This window comes from Pleurodeles waltl, chromosome 4_2 (assembly GCF_031143425.1).
Source record: "Pleurodeles waltl isolate 20211129_DDA chromosome 4_2, aPleWal1.hap1.20221129, whole genome shotgun sequence".
Lineage (NCBI taxonomy): Eukaryota > Metazoa > Chordata > Amphibia > Caudata > Salamandridae > Pleurodeles > Pleurodeles waltl.
In genome coordinates, this window is record NC_090443.1 from 1,018,850,534 (window position 1) to 1,018,864,860 (window position 14,327).

A 14,327-nucleotide genomic window follows, 5' to 3' on the forward strand; every position below is an offset into this window, starting at 1 on the left:
AACACCAAGCGAGCAGACCGCAACTCCCAAGATTTATGTGGAGCCGACCTCCGCAGGAGACCAGATGCCTCTGATCTCCACCTCTCCCAGATAGCTACCCCAACCCAGAATGGATGCTTTGGTCACCACTGTAAGCTCCGGTTGGGGACAAGAGAGTGGTCTACCTCTGATTCAGCAACCACCACTGCTGGTTTTTGCACTCTCCTCTGAAATCTTGACATGGTCAGAGAGAACCCCTTGATGATGTACTCACTGGGACGTCAGATCCCACTGCAAGGCCCCAGGTGTCACCTGGCCTGCTTAACCGGCAGGATGCAGGAGGCCAGGAGCTCCAGCAGCCTCAGAATGATACTCAATGAGGCAAGGGCAGGGCATAAACTGCATAGAACAGCAGTCTTTGTAAGATCTATTATGCACCTGTGAAATATGCTCAATCTGTAAAATATAGATGCCTAACAAACCTCATGTTTCATTACTAATCGCTTCTAAATACTTAAAGACAGTAACATTCTGCTCCCACCAATTAAGCAGTCAGTCTTCAATAAAGCCAGTTTAGCACTTGAGATGGCCAGTCCCCTTGCCAGCCTTCAGATTATACACTCATGGTCCCTGGGCACTTGTACTGGTCGTACATCTCACTTTTCATGAGAGATTACTCAGTTTCTGTAACCAAGTGAGACAACAGGTCCAAACCGGACACCCTTGATATTTATCTCATAACTAGGGTTGGGCAGACCGGTTCTTTCTGTTTTATCTTTTGTTTTTTAGTTTGCTTGTGAGTTTTATTTGGTAAGACCGTGTTCTCCATGGGTGGAGTAGGAAAAAACATCTGATCCTGCCTCTTCAGAGAAAAATAAAACCTGTGTGCAGACTGTCCGTGCCTCTGTGGACAACAAAAACAGTCCAGGCTGAATGTCTGTCGCCACCCACTCACCACGGTCCTAATGCATGTACGCTTTCAACCATGTGCAAACTGTCTACACAATGTGTGGGATAGTAATTTTGCAGCAGTCTAGGGCGGCTTCCAAATTACTGCATGAAGCTCACCCCTTTGATCTCTGTGGTAGGTGGATATGGAAACTGCAGAATTTGCACCTTGAAGAACATGTGCATACTGTGGGCAAAAATGTTTTAACTGTCCTACCCTCCTAAGGCCTGAGCACTTCATATTTCCACACATGCACCCTGCTTATGAGGAGATCGGTAAGGGCTACTCTTCCAAACATTGTGTATTTACCATCTGCTTTTGTGGCAGACGCTTCAACTGCGGACGGTGACTGGTTCCACTGCTGCCCAACACTGGAGGCTGCTTCACCCTCTGGTCACACAGTACGACTCCCGGCTCCAGGCTGCCTCTGGCGTTCAGTCAAGCCAGAGAGCCTGAATGAGAGACAGTCATTGTGTGCAGCCATGCAGGCAAAGTTCACTTCTTCCAAACTTCACAGGGTTCCTGTAGGGGTGTCTCTGGCTTGCATCTCTGGGGCAGACAGTTTCTTTCTGGTCTGTCTGTGACTGCATAAGCCAGTAGACAGACCCCCACCCCCTCCATCTCAGGTCCCAGCCCAGTCCTTGGTGTTGATTCCAGTTCTCACTGAGTGTAAAGTAGAATTGTCGCAAACTTTCCAGCTCCAAATACAAATCTCCACCACGTCCTGTGCCAGATCTATTACACCTGGTCTGCTTCAAACGAAGAGTCCGTGGATGCCCTTTGATGGTTGTCTGGTTCAGCCAACCTGGGGTTAAGTCTTAATACTAAGGTCCTCATTAGGACTTTGGCGGTCTGTTCACCAGACCACTGAAGCCAAGGGCGCGAACATACCGCCAGTGCTGGGACAGCGGAAAACTCACCACAACATTGAAGCCGGCTCAAAATCGAGCTGGCGGCAATGTTGAGGTGCATCGGGTGCAGCAGCACCCATCGCGCATTTCACTGCCCGAAATGCACGATGGGGCTGTGCATGGGGGCCCCTGCACTGCCCATACTGAGTGCATGGGCAGTGCAGGGGCCCCGCGAGTCCCCCATACCGCCAGCCTTTCCATGGTGGTATTTACCGCCATGGAAAGGCTGGCGGATGGGGACTCTTAGTCCCCAGGGCACAGCCCTGCCCTGGCAGATTACAATCGCCGGGACCGCCAGGCTGCAGGCTGGCGGCAGCCTGGTGGCAGCCTGGCAGTATCAGCAGTATGACCGTGGCGGCTCCGCTCCGGTCATAATGTCGGCCGGACCGCCACTCTCACCAGGGTCGTAATGAGGGCCTAAATCTTCTGTAGAATTAAACACACAGGCCTTGGATGGGGGGGTCACACTTCCACCCACTTCACAAGCAGATTCAATCTGCTCCCAAGTCCTGCACCAAGCAAAACTGTGTGGGCCTGTCTGTCTGTCTCCTCAGGTTTCAAGCTCTGTTTCAGTCTATTCTCAGGAGCTATCCCGCCCCACGCAACCTTCGCCTTACCACCCCTTACTTCAGAGGGTCTGTGTGGTTCTGAGGCTCTCAAGCAAATGAAAATAAAAAAACAAGGGCTATGCCCATCTAACCCCACATAACCTGGCAACAAATACTGAAAACAAACACGTGGTACTCTGCAAGGGTGATCTCATCCAAACACTGGCCACAATGAAATAATTAATTGCCACTGGAAAATTGACTTAGTCATGAATTCCTTTGTTACATAAGCTTTCTGTACATCCGTCTGCATTTCATAATGTTATATATTTTTTGATCTCTGCGAAGAAAATGAAGACAAAACAAATTACCTCATACAATACCAAGACACAAACATCACTCATATTACAAGTGCCTGAAAAAAAAACAGGGAAGCAAGGAGGAACAGATGGACAATGAGATTTCCCATCATTAAAGGCAAGAGGGGGTTAAATAATTGGTCCTAGTTTAAATCTACCGAGAGGTAGTCGCGGAGTCAAGCGACTCCTAGGGCAACTGTCCCCTTGCTTTCTCCTTATGACTGCTCTGATCAATATACAATATGTCTTGTTGGACTCCTCCAAACAAGATCGACGCGTTTCGGGCCATAATCATTGAAGGCCTTCTCAGGACTAGGAAGACAAGAGAACCAGAGCCTAAAATTCAAACAATCAGAAGTTCTTATCTTTAGTACTGAAAATACATACATACAGGATATATACCCATTTGTGCGACTTTACATGCTTCATACTTTACCAGAGACCAGAAGATCTGGCGACCGGAACTCAGCAGAATATCAAAGACCTGGAGAAACTGTGAAGTGTCACCCTGTCCTTTCAGATAACCTCACATTTTCATTTATCTACCTCTCCTGGTCATGATTCCCCTATATACATGGGGTTTTGGACAGCAATGCAGCCTCCATATCTCTGGTAAGCCCATTACTCTGATTGCTTCTTTCTCAATCTAGGCCTCTATTCCTGCCATCCCTCCTCCTGGTCTGCAGCTTGTGGTGAGGTTTGAGTATTTATAAAACCAGAAGGAAATTTCAGTATAGTCTCATTTATTGGGTACTGTGGGTAGAGAGGAGTTTAGAAAATGTATACAATATGCTATTTACCATAGAAGTGGCTGCCGGGGAGGCAACAAACTCCTCATAGGTAAAAGCCTGGGACAAGGAAGAAAGAAACTATTTTGAAACACTGCTAAACGGAGAGTAAACCTCAAGTAGCGGAATCTTCTAGCAGCACTAGGGTGTAGAGTTAGTCAGATTTTAAACGGCGGATCTAAAGTCAGTGGAGGAGTCAGAGGGGACATACTTTGGGGTGCTTCAAGAGGAGTTCTACAGCTTCTTCAAAGTACTCAAGATCAGAGGGGACATACCTTGGGGTGCTTCAAGAGGAGTTCTACAGCTTCTTCAAAGTACTCAAGATCAGAGGGGACATACCTTGGGGTGCTCCAAGAGGAGGTCTGCAGCTTCTTCAAAGTACTCAAGATCAGAGGGGACATACCTTGGGGTGCTCCAAGAGGAGGTCTGCAGCTTCTTCAAAGTGCTCAAGATCAGAGGGAACATACCTTGGGGTGCTTCAAGAGGAGTTCTGCAGCTTCTTCAAAGTACTCAAGATCCATCTCGGCAAATGAACCTGGCAGGTCCTCGTAGGCAAAATAGGCCAAAGCGAGTGTGGCAAAGCCCTGGCTGGCAAGAAGACCGCTGCGGAACTCTGTGAGACCCCCGACTCCTCCAAACATGTCAATGACTCCAGGAAAGGGCCCATCTCCTGTGGCACAAAAGACAGCAAATCTGTGACAACCCAGTCAATACCTGGAACACAGAAGATAAACCATGGACAGAGAATTCAGAAAACTTTAAAGGTTAGTAGGCATCTTTATGTATGGTTTATGCCCGGCAGCTTTGTCCTGCGTAGCAGCTACAAACAAAGGTATTTAACCAGAACCAGGACACAATGGCAGAGTGTTATAGTTACCTGGTTATGATTCTGTCAATGTAAGGCACATATTAGAACCCTCACTTCATCAGGGTTCCTTGTGCGAGTGATGAGCAAAGGAGGTTCTTTGGAGTTGGACAGAGTGAGCGTCGAGTGTAGCCGCTCTGTCCTGGGTTGGTGGTATTGGAATAAAGCTGTGGTTAAATCTAACCTGTATCGGCATCTTAACACAGAGCTTATGGGAATGAGCGCATGCGTGCCAGGCTAGACTAGTGACTTGCACAAGTTGGGCCTTCAGTTTAGGGCCTGCACATCGTAACGCACATTTCCAAATGTGCTGTTGGGATACAATCACAATGACGGCTCCATTCACACACATTCAAGTGGCGAAAGCTTGCACACTAATGCATTTCTTTAGATAAATTAAGGCATCGATATATTACCATCTATGGATAACTAATACTCACACAAACACAGAATCAGTCAAATGGATGCGGCCAACTGGTCTTGGCCTCTCATTGATTCTTGGACATGTCTGTTCCAGGGTCAGCGTCTGTGCTGGGGCACCGCAGAGAAAAGGGCATATGGGCCTGGTAGAAGAGTTTGCTATGCACAAGTGCAGAGGTTCATGAAGCCAAACTTGTCAACTATGTTTTATGTCACCTGTACACGTTCAGTTTCTGTAAAGTAAGCTAAACTTTTGTAAGCCTGGAAAGTATGCTATTTTATATGCTACAAAGAAATAAAAGCCATGAATGGAAGTAGGGAAGAGGGGGCAGGAATCTGAGAATAAATCACAAGAGAGTGAGGCAAGTCAGGGATCTGAAAGGAATAGGAAAGTAGCAGAGAAATAGAGTTTGGTACAAAAAAGGGACCCGCTGAGGCAAACTAGGTAACGTAGTTAGAATAAACAATGACGAGCATTTGCAATGCAGTGGGTCTCGCGGTTGCTCGAGTTAGAGCTGTTAAGGTTGTGAATTCCTAACTGGACTTTTCCTGACACAAATTGAAAATGAAAAGTAAAACAGTTGACATAAGCGAGCCCATTCAAAGCGCCACAGTAACCATGAGCACGAAGGAGAGACACAAAAGGAAAAAGAAGTTCGCTCACAGTCAAACGTATCGGCAATCATGCAATTAGCCATGCAACAAGGTCGATGGCCAAGGCGGTAACAAAACTGCCCCAAGGCGGGACAATCGTAAAGCATTTACCAATGATGATAAAGGATTTTTGAAAGGCAAGTTCACGAACGAGTGAAAGTGATGGGCGTGAGGCAGTGCAGGCACCGTAGTGGCTGAAGTGGGTGAACCACTGCCCCCATGCTGTATGCAATGGTGTTTTTTTCATCAGGCTTTGATTCATAACATGGGAGAGAAAAACATAAAAGGCAGAAAGGAGGAGCAGGAGAAATACGGCAAGATGAAAAATAACCTGCAAGAGTGAGCTAAAGAGGCAGGGAGGTTCTGATGGTGAACAGAAACGGCATGAGGTGGAATCAAGGCTGCGCAGCTTTGGTGTTAAGCACCTCAGCGTTCTATAGCGTTGGGTGTGGTCCTCTGAGCAAAACCGTGGGCCCCGGCAAATATGGCTATATTTACAAGCCCTGTTCGCCGCCGGAGCAGAACTTTTTGTCAACGCTCCGGAGGCACAGACTGCAGAACCATTTCTATGAGGCCACGCAAAGCCACTTTGTAGTGTTGCCTTACTCTACGTCAGGAGGGTGTTCCATGGGCGTTGCGGTGGGGGTTCCCACACAACACCCATGGATTTTGAGGCTGCTGCAGATTTACAAAGACTTGTGAACGTGGGGATGTGTCAAAATCTTACACCTCCCCAGGGGAGGCGTAACAAGTAGGAATATCTTAATTTCTCCTCGTTTTTTCCTCTTTCTATTTGTGCTGCATCCTGCACGACGCATTGAAAGAGGAAAACTCCATGGATTGCTTCTGTGCAGGAAGGTGTCCCTTCCTGCACAAGAACAATCCTGCTTACAACGCAGGCACCCTTGCACCATGATGCAATGATGCCTGCATTGGCGCTAGGCTCCCAAAATGGTACCAGCCCAGGGGAAAAGGGCAGAAATGCACCGTATTTCATAAATAAGGTGCATTCCTGCGCTTTCCTTCTGGTGCAGCGGAGCAAGGTGACTTTCCGCGCTTCTCTGCGCTACCATTCCCGTAAATATGCCCCTTATTGTTTTACAAATTAACCACTGACTCCGCTTTGTAGCTGTTTGCTCAACACTAAAGTTTATTGCTCACTTTTACATTTCCCGGGGGTGTATGTGAATATATTTTCTTGTAACCGGTCTGCTAACCGAACGCACAAAGGAGAGGATGCATATTCATTCTTTAGGCACAATTTACATTAGCCTAAAAAACACTTCACGTGCCGTTGGAACAACTTTTTTCTAATATCTTGTCATGCCTACAGGTAGTAAAAAAATCCTCAATTTTTTCTTGATCCAGATCTTGGACTAGTATTGTATTGTATTGTAATAGTATTTATATAGCGCTTACTACCCCTGATGAGGCATCAAATCGCTTTTCGGCGAATAGCACGCTACTCTGGAACCCAGCAAGAATTAGTGATGGATTAGTATAGGGAAATATGAGTACAGTTTTAGTATTATTATGAGTTAATTTGAGCCGCGGATATGAGAGTTTGTTAGTTAGATTAACTGGAGTAATGGAGGGGTGGAGGAGGAAAGAATCCAGAAGTGTTAATTGAGAGTTTATGGTAATAGGATTTAGGCTTGGGATGAGTAAAGGGGGATGGAGGAGGAAAGAGTCTGTGGAAGGGTTAGGGAGATCATAGTAGCAGGATGAGATAAAAAAGGGCAAATTTAGTAGGGTTGTTTGGGAGGTCATGGTAGTAAAGTGAGGTTTGGTAAGTTAGATGTGGAAGCGGAGGGAAGAGCTTAGGCAGAGTTATTTAGGAGATGAAAGTAGTAGAATGGATTTGGGGTCAGAGTAGGAATGGAGGATAGATTGATAGAGACATGACATATGATGGTGGGTATATATGTGTGATATAAGATGAGAGCAGGGATTCATAGATATCTAGTATATAACAACCCACCAAGGAGGCATGCAATGACCCACGAACATGCCACGCACAGGACATACACACATACATATATATAGACACACACACAATGAATACACACACATATGCACACACATATGTACATACATATACATATTTAAAACCATGAGTAAATATACTTAGTTAAACAGGTTTAAAGAGTGTATGTGTAGTTTATTGTTATGACATAGTAGCGATACATATTTTCTAAAGAACTATACATAACTAGAAATATACACATAATCAGAAAATATATTTATCAACATAGGCATATGCAGTCCATAGCTGTTTGAATATGGTGATTATGAAGGAAAGAGCCAACTCTTGAGTAGTTTTCTGAAGACAAGAAAGTTATCTGTGGCTCTTATAGTTGGGGGTAATGAATTCCATAGTTTGGCTGCTTGGACGGAGAAGGATGTACCACCTATTGTCTTTTTCTTGTATGGTGGTGTTTTAAGGCGGGTACCAATCTTGAGCGGAGGTTTCTTTGTTGGATGTATTTGGTTATTTTGTTTCTGATAAAAAGCGGTCCTGTTCAGTGTATAGCTTTGTGGGTGATACAAAGCAGCTTGAAAGTGCATCTTCTGGCAACGGGTAACCAGTGTAGTGCTCGCAAGGCAGGGGAGATGTGGGCTTGTGGCTTTACATGTAATAGTAGCCTGGCTGCGGAGTTCTGAATACATTGTCGTTTTTTCATAATAGATAGAGATGATCCATGGTAGAGGCCGTTGGCATAATCCAGTTTGGATAGTACAAGCGAGATAGTAGCCAGCACCGTGTGTGGAAATCTGAGGTGGGGGAAGATGCGTCGTAGAGTCTTCAAGGTGATGAAGCTTGTTTCTGCTAATTTGTCCACTTGGGATTCATAGTTAATTCAGAGAGTGGCTCTCTTGAATCCAGACATGATGGAAAAGTTCATTACCTAAAGCAACCGCAACACCCTCTCCCAACCCCAAGCGACATTCACTCTTTGATGCTTGTCCTCTTAACCATGTAAAAGAAAATGAGCAGGCCACGAAAAATAACACAAAATGAGCCTATCAGTTTTGCACTACATCTAAAGACTTTCCTACTGGGTAGTTAGCATGGGCATGTGACATGCAACTATCCCACTAACCTTAAACTTTACCACTAACAACTAGACTAGTGGTATTGCAACTGGGTTTCTCCTATTGTTGGAGGGCATCCATTCCAAGAACAAAATTTGAGCTGTACCAAAATTAACCTCATGATTCCAGAAACTCATTGTATGCAACTTCCTCTGATACAATTTTTGGCCACATCCTTAGGCCCACAATACCATTTAGGGACTATACAAGGGCAGCCAACGGAAGAATAAATGAACCCACCCACAACGTATGTTATCTAAGTAGGCCTCGCCTGTATATAGTCTTACGTGCTTTTAAAACACCTTATAGACTCAGTCATTGCAACCACATTCTTCCAGCCCATCCACATGTATGCCTTGTCTTCAACAGACTGTACACAATCTATCTAACCAAAGCCGACCAGTCCAGTGTTAATGAAGTGTAACCTCTATCAGGATATATACTGATTCCATGATTAGTGCTTAAGGCAACATAGTTCTGTAGGGTGTACAACACAATCAACTAAAACAAACATTGTGAAGAAGGTTTTAATGAAGTAATGACTCCCAGAAAACATCTGCAGTGCGAATTTCTTAGTGAAGGGAAACTAGGATATAGGGTGAGTTGGGAGTTACAAACACAAATAAAGGATGTCTTTTGAACAGGTGCGTAAGACATGAGTATTACCTTATTGAGTGAAAAAGCAAGTTGGTGAATTGTAGTGTCATGGATATAGATCTCTGAATCTCCACTTTGCTGAATTACCAAATTGAAAGTATCATTTTTCAAGGAAAAATTATAATTTCCATTAAAAAATTTCACTGGTCAAGTTTTAACTGCTGGGAGTGAAACCTCCTTCCTAATAATTCCAGTAACATCAGGGATGCTTAGAATAGATATTCCACCAACGAACACAGTACTTGAGAAGGAGCTTGAAACAAAAAACAAATGGAAACAAGTTGTGGTAGAATGTCTTCTATGTATACCCCCTTTCCACCCCCACCCCCGTTTAATGAAGAAGGAAAAGGGAACAGAAGCTAGCAGGGATGTGAATGAACTAGGAGAGAAAAACACGTATAAAGGAGGATTGGAACGTGGCAGCATGGTTGGAGAGAGATAATGGCCTGGAAACAAAAAGCTGCATAAAAAATGACACGAGGAATGAGTATAAGCGGGTTAATTTAAATAAAAAGTAAACAGGAAAGGAAGAGCAAGAAACTGGGAAATTGGATGGTCTCCCCTAACAAGGGGAAAAGGAGAGTTAGTGGGGAACGGAGGAATTACAAGAGGTAGATGAGACAAGTGGTATCATCCATAAAAGGCAAATAAACATCAAACAATCCATAAAATTCAACCTTTTCAAGCTCTTTGCGTTCCAGTGATGTCACCTCAAGATGATGTGGGCTTCAGGTGGATTTCCCACTGCAGGACGATGCCTTGGTCGGGGTAACACCCTGCCACCCCGGATCCTACTAAACTGTTTGAGCAAAAGACGGCGTCTATAACCTGTCGCACGCCTGTGTTGTTCTTTTACAGTTCATGATAATAGTTCAAGGATGAAAAAAAAACAGAAAATGATTGTAGAGAAGGGAACGTGCTGAAATTGCAATTCACTCTTTTATAGTCTGACTATGCTTGCCAAATCTTTGTTAGCAGCGCCACCAAGCGGCGAAAAACGAAAACTGGGCGGCTTTAAACCCATCAGGTCGTATGAAGTCATATACTGCCGACGCCGTTTCCGTATTGTTTGCTGTGGGGTTCTGAATGCCTAAGGCGCCTTAGTAAAAAAATATAGAAATTGCGAGTACCTCCACCTCGGGATTAAAAAAACGGATAAATGTACAGGGGGTGGGGCCCAGGGGAAAACAAAAAAAATCTGCAACCGGTTTGTGAGACTTTTTTCCACATAGACCTGATGCAAAATCCAATTTGGGATTTAAAAAGTGACGCAAATGGCTATTTGCATTGCTTTCTTGGAAAGAAAAGTACTCCAGCACATTGCGCTGCCTTGCGTAACTTTGCCTCAGGGGGGCATTTCATGGGCGGTGCATGGGTGTTACTGTGCACCCACTCCTGACTCTTGATGCAAACAAAGGTCTACCCAAACAACAGAGGTACCATTTTATTGAAGGGCACGTGGGAACATAGAACAGTAGAAAATTTGCTATCACCAATTGGATTTCACTGCTTTTGTGCCTTCCAAATGTAAGCCAGTGTGTAAGAAAGATGACATTTTGAATAATGGCCTCCGAATTGGTCTAAACTCTGTGCACAATGTAAAAACATTGTACAGTGCACCTCAGTTGTTGGTACAGGGTAATCCGGGTTCTTGGAGAACCTACAAACCCTACATATCCCCGCAACCAGAAGGGTCTAGCACCGTGGTTCCCAACCTGTGGTCCGGGGACCCATGGGTGTCCGCGAAGCCTACTCAGGGGGTCCGCTGCTGCTTAGAAAATGTAATAATATTAACAGATTAGGTCCCCAGCTTTCAGTAATGATCATTGGAGGGTCCCCAGATTCCATTAATGATTCAGTGGGCGGTTCCAGTACTGATAAAGTGGGGGGTCCACAGAAGTCAAAAGGTTGGGAACCACTCGTCTTGCGGACATATTGGTATATTGCTTTTGTAAATTGGTCATTGTGACAAAATGTTGCAGAGGAAAACATTGCTACAAAGTTTTTTCTACTCATTTTCAAAATGCCTTTCATTTCAACAGTGAGTATATTTGGGAAAACACTGAGGGATCTACAGACATGACTTCCTGCTGAATTCAGATTTCTTTCTACTTTTCAGAAATCTATAGCTTTTCTGGATGACCCATATGTTTCACACTGGTTTCCACCACAAAATCAAAGCAGGTTGAAAGCACAAAATAGGGACAATGGCCTTCCTCTTTGAAAAATGCCAAAACTGTGGTAAAAGATTATTTTTTTATTCAGATCTGCATGTTCCTGAAAACTGGGAAGATGGTGACTTTAGAACTGCAAATAGTTCGCTGATGCCTTTTTTAGGAAAAGAAAAAAAAACACAGACACTTATCAGGAGCAGTTTTTTCCCCAAAAACCTAAACATTTCACAACATTTTCTCTGTTTTCTCACTCTCCTCCAAGGTCATCTACAAACCCTGGTTACCTTCAGACTCTCCAGAATGTTAGAAAAAAGGACGTACATTTGTCATAGATACCTTACTCATCCCACAGCAGTTTCATCAGTCTGGTTTCAGGCTTAACAGTATATTCACAGATCTGATGTAAGCTGGGGCAAATAAGTTCTAGAGTCACTTTTAATGGCTTTAAATCTTCTAAGGTTGTCAGATGAAAATATATAATGGCTCATATATGGTTTTAGGGCTAAGTGGACACATGTTTCAACCTCTGAGGCGAGTAAAGGGCATTTTCAAGGGTACTCTTCCAAAAATAGTTTTGTGAGCCTGACCAAGGGCGCGAGAGAGGCGGTTCCTCCACCAGCACCGCCACGCCGACAACATCCCGCCCTCCATATAATGGCCCACAAATCAGCACAGCGGTCTTTGCACGGCGGAAATCCATTGGCAGTCCGAACCGCCGTGGTCAAATACCCATCCCCGCCAGAGCACAACACCTCATTAGACAGTACCAACACCCCACACCTGACACATGTACACATACCACACACACCTGATCACTGCACTATAAAAATACACCCCCACACACACCCACAATGCTTTGCAACCAGAACAATTGAGACAGAGAGCGAAGAGCACACAAATGGAGGACACAGCACTTGGATAGCAAAGGCACTATCACACTGTGCACGCATCACACACCACACAACTGCACCTGCTACATAATACACACATTGCCACTGCACACAAACACCACATACATCCAGCACACATAACTAAACACCCCCACCTTACCAACCACCACACACCGCACTCATGCACACACCACCACCCACAGCACAACCACCACGGCACGTCAAAAGCACCCACACTTCACAGACGTTGAGCTAAGGGTCATGGTCGATGAAATCGTCAGGGTAGAGCCGCAGCTGTTGGGAGCACAGGTCCAGCAAACATCCATTGCCAGGAAGATGGGGTTATGGCAGAGGATCGTCGACAGGGTAAACTCAGTGGGCAACCATCCATGAACAAGGGAGGACATCAGGAAGAGTTGGAACAACCTACGGGGAAGGTGTCTTCCATGGCACCACAACACCACATTGCTATCAACAAGACTGGCGGTGGGCACCCACCACCTCCCCCAGAGCTCATATCGTGGGAGGAGGAGAAGGTCTTGGCCATCCTGCACGCAGAAGGATTAACAGGAATACCCAGAAGACTGGCACCAACGACTCCTGTACAATATGCATCCCCACCACCCTATCACCTGCCAATGTGCCCCAGCGTGCAACTCCCCCCCACCTTTAACCCAATGCCCTCGCTTGCATGTCACACCACCCCACTTACACCATCACCACACAGCCCATCCCAGTGCGTGGATATTTCCTACTGTGGCAAGTACTACAGCTCCAACAATACATCACTCCCTGCCCATGTATATCTGTTATTCCCACTCCACATTTGAACGTAAAACCATGCCACCTCCCAGACCAATTGGATATTGTGACTGCTCACTAGTACATGGCAATGACAGCAATGCAATCCACTACCTTCTATTGCTACAAGGAACCAACTACACTGTCCATCAGCCATAAACATTGTCAGCAGTGCAGCAACTGTCATTGCCATCACTGGAAAGCAAGTCAGGGACATGTTTGCATAATACTATGATAACAACAAGTTCACCTCCACAATGTAACACACTCCCTCTCCATCCAAAGGTACCCCTACCACTGCCACCCTGCAGAGGATGCCAGACACAGACAGCCATCCCCTGAAAGAAGGCCCAAATGAGGACTACAACGCTGGATGTTTGGAAAGTGACGATTTACCTGGCCCATCTGGAACAACTGGTCAGTCCACCACCACCATCCTCACCCTGCCAATATCTGAGGCCCCCACCCCTGTGGCAACAACAGCACAGGCAACCCCCTTTCCCCAAACCTGTGTCCCAAGGACTGTTCAATTTGTAGTGTGCCCCACTGTACAGGGATCTGAGTCGGCCCCTCACATCCAAGACAATGAAGGTCCTGGTGTAAGTGGAAGTGGGCCCACTGTGCCAGGGGCACAGGCACAGTGGGCAAAGGGCAGTGGGAGGGCACCTATGGGGGGGTGCAAGGGATGAGCACCAAAGGGAAAAGAAATTCCTGGGAGCATACCAGCAATCCCAGGACAGGATGGGCCAGATCCTCTCAACCTTGCAGGCGAACCAGAGGCTGCAGAGGGAATACCACCAGGAAGCCATGCAGCAGTGGCAGGCACACAATGCCACCATGGCCTCCAGTGCAGGGGTGCATCCTGCGTGCGTCCTCCACCCACCAGCAGGCCCCTTCCACTAGCCAATTACCACCTGTGCCATCCACATCTGCCTCAACTAGTGGAATGGAGGCCCTGCCAAAGGACCCACAGGCCACTAGCACCCCTGCAGCTGAGGAACCCCCATGCAAACTAGGTCATCCATACAGACATCCTGCAGGACCTGGGGCCAAGACCAAACACCCCGCCAGGACGTGATCTCTCACCTGAACATTCTCCCTTGTGTGCCACTGAGACACCCTGTTGACTGTCCATTGAGGGAAGCATCCTGAAGCACGACTCCTGAACAAAGAAAGTTGTGGAAAACAAAAGCGGGACCACCCTTTCGTTAACCATGACTTCCTTGTTCGGGGCCT

At 46.0% G+C, this 14,327-nt stretch overlaps 1 protein-coding gene across 1 annotated transcript in view; it reads right to left on the bottom strand.

Annotated features, from left to right (window-relative positions):
• Positions 1-14,327, bottom strand: part of LOC138293601 (acyl-coenzyme A amino acid N-acyltransferase 1-like) — an 84,538-nt gene that overhangs the window by 16,092 nt on the left and 54,119 nt on the right. The window contains exon 3 of the mRNA XM_069232870.1: positions 4,002-4,204. Within this exon, the coding sequence (XP_069088971.1) occupies positions 4,002-4,204 (203 nt within the window). The remainder of the gene's footprint in view (positions 1-4,001; positions 4,205-14,327) is intronic.